General features: G+C 42.2%; 2 protein-coding genes across 3 annotated transcripts in view; both read right to left on the minus strand.

Annotated features, from left to right (window-relative positions):
• Positions 1 to 2,301: 2,301 nt before the first annotated feature.
• LOC133001197 (apoptosis facilitator Bcl-2-like protein 14) lies at positions 2,302 to 6,038 on the minus strand. 2 transcript variants are annotated; one of them, XM_061070741.1, is made up of 7 exons: positions 5,950 to 6,038; positions 4,384 to 4,758; positions 3,915 to 4,022; positions 3,687 to 3,748; positions 3,060 to 3,221; positions 2,801 to 2,914; positions 2,302 to 2,703 (listed from the first exon to the last, which is right to left on the minus strand). In XM_061070741.1, the coding sequence occupies exons 2-7, from the start codon at positions 4,748 to 4,750 to the stop codon at positions 2,665 to 2,667; spliced, it is 852 nt and encodes a 283-aa protein (XP_060926724.1). In that variant the 5' UTR covers positions 4,751 to 4,758; positions 5,950 to 6,038; the 3' UTR covers positions 2,302 to 2,664. The 2 variants fall into 2 exon arrangements, with proteins under 2 accessions (XP_060926724.1, XP_060926726.1); XM_061070743.1 differs by having other exon boundaries at positions 4,384 to 4,761.
• A 2,142-nt stretch (positions 6,039 to 8,180) lies between these two features.
• dgki (diacylglycerol kinase, iota) overlaps positions 8,181 to 17,932 on the minus strand; it is a 48,104-nt gene continuing 38,352 nt past the window's right edge. Inside the window, exons 24-33 of the mRNA XM_061078053.1 lie at positions 17,851 to 17,895; positions 17,496 to 17,565; positions 13,188 to 13,228; positions 12,959 to 13,083; positions 12,797 to 12,822; positions 11,924 to 11,961; positions 11,475 to 11,595; positions 11,305 to 11,341; positions 10,925 to 11,024; positions 8,181 to 10,791 (exon numbers count right to left, since the gene is read on the minus strand). Coding sequence (XP_060934036.1) covers positions 10,681 to 10,791; positions 10,925 to 11,024; positions 11,305 to 11,341; positions 11,475 to 11,595; positions 11,924 to 11,961; positions 12,797 to 12,822; positions 12,959 to 13,083; positions 13,188 to 13,228; positions 17,496 to 17,565; positions 17,851 to 17,895 — 714 coding nt within the window. The 3' untranslated portion in view covers positions 8,181 to 10,680. The remainder of the gene's footprint in view (positions 10,792 to 10,924; positions 11,025 to 11,304; positions 11,342 to 11,474; positions 11,596 to 11,923; positions 11,962 to 12,796; positions 12,823 to 12,958; positions 13,084 to 13,187; positions 13,229 to 17,495; positions 17,566 to 17,850; positions 17,896 to 17,932) is intronic.

A 17,932-nucleotide genomic window follows, 5' to 3' on the forward strand; every position in this document is an offset into this window, starting at 1 on the left:
CCTTTCTGTCGCTCAGTCGGTTTCATGTTGTTTGATAAGTAACTTAAACACTAAGTGAAATACAATCTGATAACTGTGAAGTGACATTTTAACAGCAACAATAAACACTGAGGCTGGAGTGGTAAGATGTTGAATAAGTGTAAATATTTAACTTGAAAACGCACAATTTCTATTTAACATTAGACCAATGTTCAATTTGTAATTAAATGAATCTGAAAACAACGACAAATCCTCAAAGTAGAGAAGATGAGTTCAGACAGAAACCAGATTAATTCATTACATCTGCACCAAATACACAAACTAATAAATATCACTTCCCTCAACGATTCTTCTCTAAAATTTAAGTAAAATGCTGAAAAACGCTCAAATTTCACAACGTTAAAGACGTAAATAATAAATCCCTGGATCTGCCCTCTGATCCTGGATCTGACCTAAAGCTCAACCCTGATCCATAAGAACCCTGTACAGGTGGTTTCATGGGGATCAGACCAACAGACAGACGACTGACGGGGGTGAAAACATAACCTCCTTGGTGAATTGATTATTGACAATAAACCTAATGTAGATACTGAGGTACGTCTGAAACAAGTGAGTCAATAAATAAGGTGATTTCAAAGAGACTCAGTGTTGGTTATTTTCTAACCCTGAAGGACATGAGCGGTTTGTTCTCAGCTCAGGGTCTGATCCAGTTCTGGTTTGATATGATACTACTTATTGATTATTGTAAAGAGGATCCATATTTCACAGGGTGATTGTTGGATTTCCTGTCCCATTGAACCCAGTGAACGAGCAGTTTCCTGACACTATGCAGTGGGACGTGTGAGCTCCAGATGAGCGGTACCTGCACAGGTGAGTCCGGGCTGGAACATGTACTGACAGCAGGCATCACACCAGGTGTCCTCCCCTCCGGCCTGGAAGCTGTGTCCCTCCCCGGACTCCTCCTTCACCCGGGGGTCCCTCTCCTCGGGGGAGAAGATGGTCCTCACGTCGGGGGGTCTGAAGCCCCTCTTCCGGCTCCTCTGCGGCCCGTGGCCCTCCCCCGGGGGGTCCCTCCTCTCCTGGGGGTCGCTCCTCTCCTCCGGGGGCCCTCGCTCGCTCCACTCCGCCTCCAGGCTCTCCAGGCTGGCCGGCGGAGGGGACGTGTGCCGCCGCAGAACTCGAACCACCGCCGGGCCCTTGTTGGCCTTGGAGATCCGCATCCTGGCTCCGTGCGGCGGCCACGTCGCCTCCGGGGCGTCCGGGGACCTGGAGACGTGCACGGTCGGCACGCACAGCGGGGGGTCGTCGTAGAGCCCGGGGCGAGTGGGGACGAACTTTCTGCTCACGACGTTAAACATGACGTCCCGGGCTGCTGCAGGTGTGTGTGTGTGTCTGTGTGTGTGTGTGTTTGTGTGAGGGACGTCATGGTCCTGGAGGATGATCCGCGTGCGTGACGTCGGAGAGCAGGTCCGAGGAACCGGTCTGACCACGTTCCAAACTTCCGTGTTTTAAGATTCTTTTCATTCCCACTTGACCGTTATCCATCAAACCCTCCATGCAAATAAATAAACCAATTCTCTGGATTGAGCCTTTTAATTCGGCATCAAGCACATCTGCGTCAAAAAGCTTGATAATGAAACTTTGAGCTTTTATACTTTTAAACTTAATGTTCAAGATTCAAGTTTATTATCAAATGCACAACAATAACATTAAGCAGTCGCTGGCAATGAAATGCTTGAGTCATAGGCTCTCTTCTTAGCAATGCTCAAAGTAATTACAACCAAAAAATTTTTGGGAATAAAGTAGTATAAAATAGAATATAAAAATTTTTAAATAGAAAATAAGATATATATATCTAAATACTCTGAAAGCAGGAGAAGGTCTCAGCTGTGAGAACCGAGACTGAGCTGAAGTGTGGTTCATTATTCATGAGCCAAATTCACTGGAAGTAAACATTTTACAAGAAAGAAAAATACAAAACACAATCACTGAAGCGGTTTGGATTTTACAACAGATTGTGTCTCAAGTTACAGAAGTTTTCACTTCAGCAAATAGGAAAAAACAACTTTTACATTAAGAAATCTGTCATCAGAAATTGAGCTGACACCAAATACACCTTATTTTTTTTATAAATACACTTTATTTTTATGTAGAAAAATCAGCAAGTTCATACTGTTCACACATTTATCAAATTCAGACATTTAAATTAATACACACATGCATCACCCCCCATCAACAATTACACAGAATCAACACATCCCTCAGTTCATCCATCTTGTCTACAAGCTACAGATTTCCTGTTTTTTTATTCATGTGAAAAAAAGTGCATTTGTTCAGCATAACTCAACTTGTCTAAAGAAAGTTGTTTTTAAAGTATAATAGAGAAAATAACCTGTTTATTAAAAGTCTACAGACCTGACACATCCCAAAGAAACACAAGTTACAATCATTTCTAGGTGGATGAGAAGAACGGTACAGAACAAACATTCTCTCTTCTTTGGCCCAAAGTACCTTTGAGATTTGTAAAAGTTTGGCCCCAAGAGAAAAGATGAATGAAAATAAATGAAGTTATAAATTGTTGAAGGTCTTGTTTTGTTCCCTGAGAACATTTTAAACATTACGTCTGTAAACGGACTGAACCGCAGGTGTTAGCGCCCCCTGGAGGTCCATCATGGCAGGTTGTCACTAATCGTCCTCCTCGTCGTCGTGCTCGAATGCTTCCTCCTGCACAAAAAGAACCAGGGAACATTAACAATCTGCTAATTTCAAACCTTGACCTATTTCAGAAGGTGCTGAGAGGACTGGAGGGTTTTCCACGTACGTATCCTCCGTGCTCTTGAGCCCAGGACGAGTGATTCTCCTTCACATATTTGGCTCCGTAGTTGTTTATCCGTTTACTGGGAAGCGTCTCCAGGGCTGCCAGGCGATTGGTGGCCTGTCAGAAACAAACAGTCAATCCTCAAAAGCCTAAACCTGATAATCATACTTCTGTACTTTTACTTTGCGTCTACTCTAATACATGTGATGGAGTATCTCTACATCACTTATATCAGGACTTGATCACTGTTCAGGGTTCTCACCTCTAAGGCCAAGGCCATGTTGGCTTTGGGCGACGCCTGAGGCCCCGGGGAGTCGGGGGCTGAGGACCTGAAGCCCATCCGGTCGAAGAGGGTCGTCATTATCGCCTTGAAGAAATCGTAGCTCCAAAAGATGTCTCTGTCCAACGAGAGATCTTTCAGCTCCTGGTGGAGACGAGAAACAGTTTCTGTTCAGTGCACTGAAAAACGGGGAGTTTGGAGGTTTATAGGCAAAACTATCCCTGAGCAACAGCGCCCCCTGCAGCCGCACATGGGGATTAACTCTGTTGCTCAGGAACCTTCCAAACTGAATAAAATGACCCAGAAGTATTCCAGCAGCTTTCAGATTATCTAAACGATTAGGAAAATAGCTTCAATGCTTCCTTACTTGTCTCCTTTGCTTAGAGATTTCTGAGATCCCTCAGTTTAAATTAAAAACATATTTTCTAAGGACTTTATTCGGTTTTGGACTAGAAACTGTATTAGCACCTAATACTCTATTATGAATAAAGTTTCCTTTCCTAACTCCTCACTACGTCTCCTTCACGACCTGATGACATTTTCCATCAGGGTCAAGGAGAAGCAGAGATTATTTAGATTCACGCTGGTTTTCGGGTGGGTGTCTCTCACCCTCTCGTTCAGCTCGTCTCCCTTCTCCCTCAGCAGGAGACCAATCATCCGCTCCACGCTGTCTACACAACACAAGATACAGATTATTAACACAGGAAAAACCACAGCGAGGAAAGAGTTTAAAGACCGAATGCAACTAATGTATGAAAAGCTCAAACGTCCGATTATTTCATATTTGAGACTCAAAGACCAAAGCATGTCTGGAGGTGGTCGAGTCTATAAACTCACCTTCTGGCGAGTCCGTGTCTATTTCTGAAGGCACGAAGTGGAAATCATCTGCGATCCCCGTCAGACACTCTGCAGCTTTGTCGAAATCCTCGTTTTCTACAGGTTCAACTGAAAGAAATTAAAGATTTAAATACTGAGCCAGAATAAAGAGTCTCAAACATTTATCTCAGACACAGACGACACAGTAGAACCCTGTACTATATGTATTTTATAGTAGTATTTGTGAAAAGTGACTGTTTTTGAAGTACTTTGCACATCAAAAAAATAGTTTAAATCTATTGAGATTATTAAATTACCATTTAAATACACATTTTATCTGTTTCAGCTTTTTCATGTGAGAATCTGATGATTTTTCTCTTTCAATCTAAACAGTTATAGTATTACTATGAATCAGCAATAAAAATGAATCCTCGGCTGTAGAACAAATAACTAACATACAGGTGATGAAGGTTAAATGATGATGACTCACTATCCCTAAAACCACATCTGTTGTGGACTTCGTGTTCCGGATTAGACGCCTGACCCGGTTCCTCGTCCCGTGTCTGAGGTTTGATGCATCGCAAAAGTCGTTTCCATCCCTTCTTCTTCTTCTTCTTCTTCTTCTCATCCGGCGTGTCAGGACTGATCAGGGGGGTCGAAGGTGGGGGGGTTCCGTTCCCATTCTGTCCAGGCGACTCCTTGTTCCCTCGCCTCCTCTTGGCGTAGGCCATGAGCAGACGGAACTCCGGCGTGTCTTCCATGTCCTCGGTGTCTGAGGAAGACGCAGCATCCTCGTCGCGCGTGAGGTCATGCTGGTTGATGAAGGGGTCGTGGATTTCTATCTGGCCATTCGCCATGTTGGTTTCTACTGAAGAGAATCAGAGATCAGGTAAAACAATGACAATCATGAGTTTGAGGCTTTAATTGATTTAGTATGAGATAAATTTATTAGGATTTTAGAGTCAACCAATAAATTGAGAGAATTAATCAAAAAACATTTTCCAATTTCAGCTTCTCAATGAGAATTGGCAGCTTGATTTGTCTTTTTTAATAATTATACACTGAATATTTTTAGGTGTTGGATAGAAGCTGTGTTTTTCTGGGTGTTGGGTCTAAAATACATTTTTCATTTGTCTCATTTATTTTACCATTTATTCTGTAATAAACTTTCCAAGTTGTATTATTGTATTCTTGGTCTATATTCTTCTTCTCTTCATTATCTTCATTATCATCATCATCATCATCATCATCATCATCATCATCATCATCATCATCATCATCAGCTTAAGTTGTTTTAAGTTTCATTTATGTTCCAACTCATTATTCTGGTAACTTGATCTTCACAGAGCCACATGAGTTCTTCACTTCCTCTAAGATACGACTTACCAAGATCTTCATCGTACAATGATACAAAACAGAGATAAACAGAAATTCATCACAATTCATATAATAATTTTGAATGTCATATTTATTCTTTATTTAACCAAGAGGCACATTCTTTAACTTATTGTTTCAGTTTAAACTGAGGTGCTCACTTGATTTTGTTTGTTAAATAAACTTTATATTATCTTTAAAATGATGTTATCTTAATATTAATAATAATAATAATATGTATTATAATATACAGGCAGTGGTTTACAGCTGTGTCTCGCCCTCTAGTGGTGGGACTATGAAACACGTTGAGAACCATCACATGAACTAAACCTGAAACTTTGACAAAAAACACGATAATAAAGTTGATGAACTCTTCAATGACGCGTTTAATCAACGACAGGTTGAATTAGCATCAGATTCAAACACGACAGCTGAAGTGTTGACGAGTTTAAACACTTACGTGGATTTAACGATTGCAACAGGTTGAAAACACGTGAAAGTTAGTTTGTTAACCGGCAATAAAATCAGCTCATTAAAAACAGTCAGGATAGAAAAACAGAGAAGTTTAGCTTCATTCAACTTTTAGCGTTAAAACTGCTCCAGAAAAACAAGTTTAAATAAATATTCTAACTTCGACTTCCTGTGTTGGACGATTAGAAAACTTAGAAACAAGTGAACTTACGTGTCAGGTGCTGAGGAGCGGAGGAGAAATGAGGAGAAAACCTCTGGACGAGCTGAGTCTCTGGACTTTAACTTTTACGTTTCACTTCCGCGCAGCTGACCCGTTTTTATGAGAGCCTCAGTGACGTCAGCCCCGTCACGCTGCAATGACGCGAGGACGCACTTGTTTTGAGAAATAGAAACAAGTTGAAAAAATACATTAAATTTACATAAAGTAGATAAAAAACTCACTTTATTACAACTGTGAATAAATTAGTTTATTTACTGTCGAGTTTCTGTGTCCACAAATTAAAACAAAGTCAAAAGAGGTGCTTTTATTAAATTAACTGTATAAATGTTTCAGCTGATCTTTTATTTTTTGCATTTATTGTTTTCTGGTAAACACGTTTAAAGTTCAAACCAGAGTCAAAAAGTTAAAAACTAATTTTTCTTCAGGCAGAAACTTCCAGAAGAGAAGAGAGAAAGTGAAACCTGGAGATGTTTGTTGGGACATGTTTAAAAATTAAAACGACTTCCCTGAAGTCAAATGACACTTCCTCGTGAACGCTCCACAAACCAACACACAACAACAGACACGAGTCACTGACACATTGACTCATTAGTTTAAAAACAAAACCTTCAACATGCTGGTGAGGAAGCAGAAAATTACTCAACTGTGACGTACGACTGTTTTATTTCTATGTCTTGAGTCGATCACGACTCTGTCAATCATCCACAGTGTGAGAAAATAAAAACTTTTTTTTTTGAGTTTGTCTCATTTGCTGTTGAAGTTAAAAATCATCTGAAGTTAGTGAAGTAAATATAAATGAGATCAAGTCAAATCTATGCAATAGTCAAAAATACAGACCTTAACTATGAAAGCAAAAAAATTGGATTAAGAGTTTCAGTTACTGGTTTAGTCTGTTCCACTCTAACTAAACAAACTGCATTTGACCAGTTTAACAGTTTATAACGTGAAACATCTGGTGGAAGAATCTCGTCCAGATGTTTCTGTTTCCTCAGCAGCTGCTTCAGAACTCAACAAGGAACTTTTTTTATTTTCCCCTTCGAGCTGAAAACACGACCTCCTTGGAATCTACAGAGTCGTCGACCAGGAGCTCAGATTACTTCTGTCGACCTCTCAGGAAATCCCCGGCTGTGACTCAGGAGGTTGTGTTGATCTTCACGGGCGCCTGAGGAATCTCTCACTCCAGTGTGTGTGTCTGTGTGTGTGTGTTTTACACAACAGTGTGGGGTACAGGTCACTTCCTGTTGTAGCTACAAAAGTCAGGATGAGAAGCTGTAATATCACAGGGACTGAAATATTAAACTGTGAAGGTAATAAACCTGAATCTAATTGCTGTTGAATATTATCTCCTTCTGATCTTATCTTCACAGGTGGAAGGTCGAACAAGTCACAGCTTAATTTGATGATGAATTATTCTCGCCCACAGTTTTGCAGAACACTCAGATGATGATTAACAGAACTGAGCTGTACAGTTTGTCGACGCTGCCAAAATTAAATTCTATGTAACTCTGTGATTTGTGAATCTGTGCAAATCCCAAAACTTCCATCCCTTCGGGCTCCGGGTGTAACATCTGGGCTCAGGTACTTTTCTGTAAAACGTTAACTTTGTGTTTTTAAAACTTCCCGAAGTAAAACGTTAACTTTGTGTGATGGAAGGAAAGGAAATAAATTATTTGTTAATCGTATTGTTTAAATGTAACTTTCACTTTAATTTGATCCAGTGAAGAAAATGTCTAAATCAATTTAAAATGTCTGAAAAAGTATAAATTTCTTGACAAATTATCAAAACTATGAGAATTAAACGTGTCAATAACTTGAGGATTGATCACGAAACGTTATGCTCAAGTTCCCCAGAGGATAAACCCCCCACATTATCAGAAATATTCATACATCTCCTTTTCAGGTGTGAGGCTCCAGACCTTTAGTTCAAACCCTCGCCCTGTGAGGTGACGGTCTAACCACTGGACCACTGTGACGGTCTGATATCACGGCTCCCTTTAAACATTTAGACCCGATGGGATCAAAACTAAAAACCATACATTTGTGGAGATGTTTCCTCTTTTGAGTCACAAACTCGTAACCTTCCGGTTTAGAGTCTGTTTTTGTTTTTGAGTCTCTGAAAAGAGGAAATGCAGCTGAGTCACGGTTCAGCTGCGGCACAAGAGTTAAGAAAAGCAAAAGAAATAAACACACATCCAACGTGAGAAGAAACTCAGGAGCAATCATTTAAAACTATAATAATTTAATAGTTTGAACAACAATAATGCCATTTTTTTATGCCATTGCCAGAAAAGAATCCCAAAGATGTAAGAAAAAAATGCCATGCATGACCAACGCTGAGGAGTTTAATACAAAGTCCTGTTTCTACTGAACAGAGAGTGATACGAAGCGTGTGTGTCTGTGTGTGTCTGTGTATGTGCGTGTGTGTGTGTGTGTCGTTCAGAACGGGCCGAGCTCATCACTTCTGTCACTTTATTAAAACAACAACTCGTGGTTCAGTTGAATGATGTCATCTCGACACTGGCAGCCATCGTAGAAGTTCAGCAAAGATTCATGTCAAATAAAAAACAATAATTGAGACTTGAAATGTGAATTTAGCCGAAGTGGACGTTGACGACCGGTTTACAAGAGAAGAAGAAGAACCGGCCCATCCCCAGAATAACACTGACGCGTCATGCTACGCTACGAGCTAACACCAAACAGGCGAGGACTTAAAGCAACGCTATGTTACTGTTACCGAGCCACAGCGCCCCCTGCAGCCACACGAGGGGATTAACTCTGTTTGTGGTTTGTCATGTAACAAAATTGTTTCGTATAAATACTTTAAAAAAATGCAGAAGATTCATTTTACACCTTGGAAGTACTGATTTAAGCCAAACTTTCTAACTCAAGATCCAGGAGAGATCTGGATTTTGTCGTGTCTGGGTTTATAAAAACCACACAAAAAACTGAAAATGTCATTTGATTAATACTGTGAAGTTGTGTAGCTGCTGAAAATGCGACTTCTACGATGGCCGAGTGTCTCTGGGAGATTCTACGTCCCCAGAAAAAACTTGTTTCCACTTGAGAATGTGAATTTAGTCACGACAGGTTAATGTGAAGAGACGTCACAGGGCTGAGTTCAATCCAGTGATATACGTGCACACAGAATACAAATCATAACAGGTATAATAATACAAAATAATACAAAATACCAAGACAATCATATACTCAAACAGCACTGAAGTTAAATTGCACATTCATGAGTCCTCGGTGCTGAACGGACGTTAAAAACATTAATGTAATGTAAACGATTAATAGAGAAACGCAAACAGACGTCATCGATCCTATTGCATCGAATATGGCTCAGATTGTTCTTTTCTTCTTGGATAAATGCTGCAAACACACACACACACACACACAGACACACACACGCACACACACACAGTCTGTAGGTGTGTAGACGCTGCACAGAGCAGAGTGAGTCTCTCTCTGGTGCACTTGCGTCTCTTTTTTGATTTGATATGAAATGGAACGTATTGTCTCACACAAACAGACACACACACACAAACGCACAAAGCTTTGTCGCTTCAGGAGTACCGGATACACACAAGCCCATTGTGTAATTTGTGTGACGGCAGCTTGAGAGGTTCTTCATCCGTTAGTGATTTAGATTTAAATTCACTGTTTTTTAAAAAATATAATCTGGTTGATCCTTCAAAATAAACTGCAACTGCTCATAATTCATGTTTTAATAGGGTGTAGGGTTTTAATCATGATACTGGTCCACTACTGGTCCACATCTGGTCCAGGCTGCTGCTCCTGGATCTTTTTAAAATATAAGAACTGACCTGAGTTCCTAAAGAGAGTTCCTGTTCTGGAACAGGTGTTCTGTTTGTGTTGTTCTTGTTAGTTTGTGAACTATATTTTCTGCGGGTGGATTTGAAAAAAGCAGCTGAAGAAATAAAAGTGTGATGAAATCAAAGCTCAGTGAAACAACATGTGATAAAAAGCACGAGATCTTTTGCATATCTTGAAGAGAGAGACTCCAACTCCGAGGACGTTTTGTGGTTGGTTTTGGTTTCACATTGTATAATTGAGGGACCGGAGAGTTTTGTCCCGTCCCCCCCCCGGCGGCCGAACGAACACACACGACAACGTGATGGATTCTGGGAGCGATGGTAAAACCGTGGACTCGGTACGACGCGACATCAGTGCAATGTCTTTGGCACACGTTTTTTATGGGTAAACACACAAACCGTTACTATTTCTATCAGCTCTGAAAGGAGACTTCTGGTTATTCTGACGCTTTCCACATTCCACCACTGACGACGTTTCTCACTGAATAAAACTCGTGACCTCAGAAGATCTGTGACTGAAATAAATCCCTTAGAAGACGAGAAGCGTCTTTTCACGGGTTCATCTCCCGGTGAACTCACGAACCCGCCGCGGCCGCTCAAAGTGCACTTTGCATCCTGAGCCGTCACATGTCCGACAACCAATCAGCACAGCCAATAAATAGAATATGAATAAATAAATACAAATAAATAGTTGATTAAAATCTCCACAGCGGCGCGGCGGCGAGCGGAGGCGGCTCCTCGCTCCTCCACCGGTTCCTCTCCTCATCAGTGGAGCCGCTGGAGTCCGAGCCTGACTCTAAACACTTTCCTCTCACACGTTCCTCTCCACTGCGAGTGTGTGAGTCCACGGAGGCAGAGTGAGTGTGTGTGTATCTGTGTGTGCGCCTCAGACCGCCGTCTCCAAGTCTTCATGAGTGGAACAGGCTTTGTGTTGCTGGGTGCTCAGGTAGGAGGCGAGCTCCGAGTCGCCCTCCGCTTGGTCTGCTGGAGTCTTCCCCTGGTGGACACACACACACACACAAACACACACACATTCTCTGTAAATCATTCACTGGTTTCTGAGATGACCTTGTGTGTGTGTGTGTGTACACAGATTGTTTCAGTGATGTGTGTGTGTTTGTGTGTCTTACCAGGAAGTTGGTCTTCTCGAGCGACGCCCCGGCCTCAACCAGCAATCGACAAACTGCATGCTGCTTCTCAGAGGCTGCTTTGTGCAGGGCAGTGTCCCCTCTACACACACACACACACACACACACACACACACACACACACACACACACACACGCGCACAGACACACACATGATAAAGAACCTGATAACTGACAGTTACATTTTAATGACGTAGAACGAAAATGAAGCTGAGATCACAATCACACAACAGACGGTGAAGGTGATTGTTGATGGTTGTTGGTGGAAAGTTTCTCACGCTACACAATCTGATATAAAATAAAAAGTCTTCCTTCACAGTGAATCCATTGGAAAACACAAAATGTTAAATATCCCGACTTACTTTTCTCTGTCTGTTAACTCCAGCTGCACCTTGGAGCCTGAAGAGCGAGAAACAGAAGAAACAGAAGAAACATGAAATCATGTAAATATGAACTTATGCAGCAATTAAAAAGCACCAGTTCTGTACAGTCCGAGGATCCCAACCCTGATGGGGGTCCTGCACCTTCTCACCTTGCTGCAGGATGAAGCTGACCAGGTCCGTGTGTCCGTTCTGAGCCGCGATGTGAAGCGCTGAGCAGCCTCCGGAGTCTCGGCCCAACAGGCTGATGCCTCGACGCACACACTCCGACAGCTGGAGGAGAAAACATCAGACTTCAAGATCAAGTGGAGAAACACAGACGCTCAGAGGAAGAAGAGTTGAAATCACAAGAGGAAGGTTTGAGTTGGAGCTTCGTAGTGTTTAACTGGACTTTGGTGCATTTTTACAGCAACAGTGACAAATCCTAATAAATCAAATGTCTCTGCAGTGATTTTAGAAATGAAATGAACCATCATGAGATTAAACAAACCAACAACTGTTGTAGTCTCTGCAGCTAAATACAAACAGGTCAAACTGGTTTTAATGAATGAATGTTCCTGTTTGTCTGTGTGTGTGTGTGTGAGTGAGTGTTGCTCTTTACCACAGAAAGATCTCCAGAGGTGGCAGCAGTAAACAGAGCTGTAAACACACAGGAGACAGGAATCATCAGAATGAGGCTTTATTCTCCCCGAGAGGCAGTTTGTTGAACAGCACTCGGTGCAAATTAATAATTAATTAAGAGTGTTTCTGTTTCTGCAGAGACTCTGAACTCTGCTGAACTTTTTGGAGGTTGAGAAATTTAACATCTAATATTTCTCTCATCTCTGGAGGCCTCAACTCATCCAAGCTGAAAACACTCAACGACACAAGGGACCCGTCTTTGTGCTAGTTCCATTTATACACCAGGAATTCAGCTGCTTTTGTAGAAATTAATTTAACAAAACAATGGAACAAACTTGTCGAAACCCAACTATCTCTAACTGGATATGACATTAGAAGTAAATACAGCAGGGTAATGTTAGAACCCGTCATCAGAGCAGAGGAGTGTCTGAACTGTTTGTGTTGGAAGCTGCTGCCGAAACTGAAAGTGAACAAACGTGAACTCTGTTCATAGTTGCAGGTACGAGAAAAAACATGTTCTTTAAATCGGAGAGTCCCGGGAATCACAGCGACTCATTGCTTCCCATAACAACAAAGACCAGAAGACAATAAACCACTAAAACTGTCCCTAGAGGAACTCTGAACTTCAGGAGAAAGAGGAAGGTGATTCTACAAAGACTTTTTAAAAAGTCCCAAACATCTGCACACGTCTGTTAAACCCTCAGGAAGAGCTGAAACTGTTCGATGTGACTAATCATCCTGTGACTTCTGATGAGGAAATAATGATAAAAGCTCAACGTGTGTAAAGTAAAACTATTAACAACCAGTTTTTATACTTTATTAAAATACGTGAGTGTGACCATGTTGTTTTTACCTTGATCCTCAGGTGTCAGTGGAGCGCTGAAAAAAAATGATAGAGAATTCAAATGTGACTGATATTTGCAGATGGGACTTTTACGTCAGAGTCAAATCGACTCCTCTAATAGACAAATAATAATTTTGAGGTCTTTGAAAGCGGTGAATGTTTTTCAGTTACCCTGCTGAAGGTTCCACCACCAGATCAGGCATCCCCGTGGACGCGCCCGGGCTCACCACAGGCCCCTCGTGGTCAAGGATAAAAACCTCATCCTGACAGATCTCCGTCACAAAGTGGAGGTGCTCCTGCAATAACACATATAAATAAATACATATTTATACATATAGGATCAGAAACTGGGCAGAAAATCATCCAACTCATCCATCAAACTGTTATTTTAAATGTTCACCTGAGCTTTGTCGATACGATAGAAGCGATCAGCTGATGTTGCTGCAGAGCAAAGACATGAACATGAACAGGCTTTTATCATTTACATTACATTACATTATGTATGATAATAATTATAATACACTTTATTTGTGCAGTCATTTTCTTTAAGTGCTTTAAAATAAGATGAAACAACAAAAGATCATTGCATCTCATTTATCTCCGATAGTTTCACTTTTCACTGTCTAGTCTTGTATGTAAATAATTCAGTCTCTTGGATTTTGTTTTTTTTTGGTGCAAACTTGAAGTAAAGTCAATAAACCATCATTGTGAAACTTGCAACTGTGTTCATCTGTTCTTGAAATAAATAAAACCTCTGTCAGTGTGTTACAACCCTGAGGTTGTGTGTCTCCCTCTCCCTCTCTCTCCCTCTCTCTGTCTCCCTAGTGTGTGTGTGTGTGTGTGGCCTGATTGATGGCAGGTGGGACCTGATGATTGCTGCTCCAGGATTGGCCAGACTGAAGAGAGGAGCCTAAAAGAAGCACGGACTGACTGCAGTCTCCCTCTCTCCACCGAATCTCCCACCTCCAACCAGGACCAGTGTTTGTATGCCGTATTGTTCTGTTGTATATATCTGTAGTAAATGAGTGTTGGTGGTAGCCCTGTAGGAGGGAGAAGCCTTTTCTTTTACCCCTGTTTTCTCCTGTGTTTTCCTGAGTAGAAGTTAGATAAGCATTTGTCTTTTTGTTAACAGTTTCATAGATCGGAACGTAGGGAATAAGATTGTTTTGTTTGTTGTGTTGGCCTTTCTCCCTCTGAAGCAAATAAAAGCTACCACTAAACCAGAAATCCTTGGTGGACACTGGCCTGCTTGGGAGTGGGAAGAATGGGGAGAGCACCACATGGCACGTCTCTGGGTTCCCCTAGACCCGGGGCGTAACATAATTGGGGGCTTGTCCGGGATCTTCTTTTGGGGACATTTGTTTTTCTTTTGTTGTTTGTTTGCAGAATAATATATGTTCCACAAACGTGTTGCCGGCTTGTTGTTTATGTTAAAAGGATGGATTTTCAGTTAGATGATTTTGCCACGGATCCCTCGATTAAAAAGCTAGATAAATGTAAGAAAGCGGATTTATTGATTGTGGCAGATTTTTTCGGGGTAAAAGTACCTTTTAAATGCAAAAAAAGTTGATTTAAAACAATGTTTGGTTAAAGAATTAGGGGATAAGGGGGTGTTTCCAGAACGTCATGTGGATACTGGGGAAGATGCAGAGCCCAAGGCAATGCCTGGGTTTACCCCTGACATGGATCCCTTGATTAAGAGTGACATGAGGGCCGAGGAACTAAACTTGGTGCTCCGTATTAAGGAGATGGAGCGTGACACAATGCACCTACGAGTGCGAGCTCTAGAGTTGGAGCGGGAACCCCCATTAGCGTCTGCCACCCACATTCAGGTTTCATCACCTACCCTCTTCCATCAGGATAGCTTTGATGTCGGCAGACATGTAGCACTTGTTCCTCCGTTTAGGGAAACAGAAGTTGATTCATACTTTTGTGCATTTGAACGTATTGCGTCTGCATTAAGATGGCCTAAAAATGTTTGGCCAATATTGTTACAATGCAAATTAGTAGGCAAAGCGCAGGAGGTCTGTAATAGTCTTACTCTAGACCAGAGCGGGGATTATGAGGTTGTCAAATCTACTGTTCTTCGGGCCTATGAATTAGTTCCTGAGGCTTATCGCCAAAAATTTAGGAACTCTAGAAAAACTGCCAACCAAACGTATGGTGAATTTGCACATGAGAAGGGCACATTATTTAATAAATGGTGTCAGGCTTCTGAAACCAAGGATTTTGTTGCTTTGCGTGAACTTATACTTCTGGAGGAGTTTAAGAGATGTTTGCCTGAGAATATTGTGATGTACTTAAATGAACAAAAGGTTGCGACCTTATCACAAGCAGCAGTGCTGGCTGATGAATTTGCCCTAACCCATAAGAATGTGTTTTCCCCATATATGTCCCATGATGGGGAAGTTGTAGGGGAAAGACAAAAATCACCCCTGAGTCCCAGGCGCCAGTCACCAGTTTTCCGTGATGAGCGTGCTTGTTTCTACTGCCATGAAAGTGGACATTTTATTGCTGATTGTCCGCGGTTAAGAAAGAAAGATCAGATTAAGAGGTCAGACAGTCCCTCCGCTATCGGGCTGATTCAAACAGTGCCTGGAGTAGCTCAGATAGGACAGAAGGATGAAATGGATGCTGATTTTAAACCGTTCGTCTCAGATGGTTATGTGTCTATACCTGAGGATGGAGCTAGCCCTGTGCCCATTAAAATATTACGAGATACCGGTGCGAAACATTCTCTCATCCGGGCTGGTGTGTTACCTTTTTCGAAGCAAACATACTGCGGCACAGATAAGGATTTGGGGTGTTAAAATGAGTGTTCCGTGTGCTTTCCGTGTGGTTACGTGTGCCGCTTCATACTATGCAGCTGTCCTCTCCTATTGTGTCTGGCCTTGTGCCAGTTGGGGTGCGATCCCAGTTTCCAATACAGGGGGTTGACTTAATTCTCGGGAATGATGTTGCAGGAGTTAAAGGGTTCCCCTCCCCCGAAGTTGTTGAAAACCCCACTGTTGTTACATGTGACTCACCCTCCGTTTTTCCTGCGTGCGCCCTTGCGCGTGCCACGGCTCGTAAGCTAGGTGATGTGGTGCATCTTTCGGATACTTTCATGGTACATGATAATGTTGTGGTAGATAGTTCTGTTTTGGGTGAGGCCCCAACAACAAAAACAACGTTGGAAAAAACGTATGAACACATGTGGACGGTTCCAGATTTGTCTTTGTCCGTGGACAAAGTAGAACTGATTAAGGTCCAACAGAGTGACTGTACCTTAGTTAGTAGTTTATCTGCAGCTTCTGTTCAGTCCAAGATGAAAAGCAGAGACAACCAGAAATCTGTGTCGAGAAAGTTCCAGTCTGGGGATAAGGTTCTGGTTTTGTTACCATTTAGTGGGTCTGGCCTGCAGGCAATTGTAGATTTCCCAGTGCCCAAGACCCGGCAGGAACTTCAACGTTTTTTAGGGATGTGTGGGTACTATCGTGGATTCTGCAGAAACTTTTCTGATATTGTTGCTCCCCTCACTACCCTGTCCAGTCCCTCTAAACCCTATGTGTGGACTACTTCGTGTCAGGAAGCTCTTGAATCTGCTAAGGCTCTTCTCTGTAGCGCACCTGTTCTTTCTTCCCCAGACTTTCTACTACCCTTCAAACTTGAGGTTGATGCCAGTGGTCACGGGTCTGGGGCGGTGCTGCTGCAGGAGGATGTTAATGATGTGGATCACCCGGTCTGTTTCTTCTCTAAGAAATTCAACAAACTAGCTGCTGATCAGTGACAGCTTCAGCCTTTCTTCATGTTCATGGCACAACCAGTCATCAACCTCTTTGACATTTCCATCCTCTCTCCTGCTTGTCGACTTCTTTTTCAACAAGACTTTTCAAACTGTGATTGGTTGGAAGACATTTCTCCTTTTCTGGAATATCAGCTCGACACTGGACACTGGCGCTGTAAACTCAGAGAATGATTAATACATTCTCTGCAGAAAGAGTGGCCACACAGGAGCACTACAGGATCAGTGAAGAATGACAGACAAATGGAACAAGTCAGATCTTGTGTGTAAAAAGCAGACGCCACCCCTTTCGCGTTCTTTTGACCTGTAAAATCTAACATTTTTCGTTGGGAGAGAAATGTTCGATCTTAAGGGGGCAGGTGTTACAACCCTGAGGTTGTGTGTCTCCCTCTCCCTCTCTCTCCCTCTCTCTGTCTCCCTAGTGTGTGTGTGTGTGGCCTGATGGCAGGTGGGACCTGATCATTGCTGCTCCAGGATTGGCCAGACTGAAGAGAGGAGCCTACAAGAAGCACGGACTGACTGCAGTCTCCCTCTCTCCACCGAATCTCCCACCTCCAACCAGGACCAGTGTTTGAATGCCATATTGTTCTGTTGTATATATCTGTAGTAAATGAGTGTTGGTGGTAGCCCTGTAGGAGGGAGAAGCCTTTTCTTTTACCCCTGTTTTCTCCTGTGTTTTCCTGAGTAGAAGTTAGATAAGCATTTGTCTTTTTGTTAACAGTTTTGTTTCATAGATAGGAACGTAGGGAATAAGATTGTTTTGTTTGTTGTGTTGGCCTTTCTCCCTCTGAAGCAAATAAAAGCTACCACTAAACCAGAAATCCTTTGTGGACACTGGCCTGCTTGGGAATGGGGAGAGCACCACATGGCACGTCTCTGGGTTCCCCTAGACCCGGGGCGTAACACAGTGTTTCATTCACTCACAATCCAAGAAGCTCCAGTTGGGAGACAATCTACTGGACGAACTGGTCCTGGCGACGCCTCTGCTCTCGTCCTGGAGACAAAGAGACGGACGACGTGAGCGTTAGTGTCCCCTCACCGAACAACAAATTATTAATACTTATAATACACTTTATGTTTTCAGAAGGAAGAGAAACTCAGACATCATTTCTATAGATTAATAACAAGATGGAGACGATCAGGACAATGAGACAGTGGATATTCAATTTGTGGAATCATGGCGTGCACTTCAAGCCTAGCATTAAAGTCAGATTTGATATTTAAAAAATATCTTTTAAAAGACTTTTCTATGCAGAAATACATCCATAAAGTCATATACCTGGTAGTGCACTCTGTGGCCTGTAGATGGCGCCTGGTGTAAGTCCTATCAAGCACAGCAAACAGGATTCAAGGTTAACAAC

Source organism: Limanda limanda, chromosome 1 (genome assembly GCF_963576545.1).
Source record: "Limanda limanda chromosome 1, fLimLim1.1, whole genome shotgun sequence".
In the NCBI taxonomy this organism is placed as follows: domain Eukaryota; kingdom Metazoa; phylum Chordata; class Actinopteri; order Pleuronectiformes; family Pleuronectidae; genus Limanda; species Limanda limanda.

Bases quoted from the DNA above. Each gene is read 5' to 3' on its own strand.
- LOC133001197 (XM_061070741.1), bottom strand. From the start codon at position 4,750: ATGGCGAATGGCCAGATAGAAATCCACGACCCCTTCATCAACCAGCAT. The intron at 3,749-3,914 runs GTGAGTTTATAG...TGTGTTGTGTAG, and splicing joins AGACACGGACTCGCCAGAAG to ACAGCGTGGAGCGGATGATT. The intron at 2,704-2,800 runs GTACGTGGAAAA...CTTTTTGTGCAG, and splicing joins CTCAAGAGCACGGAGGATAC to GAGGAAGCATTCGAGCACGA.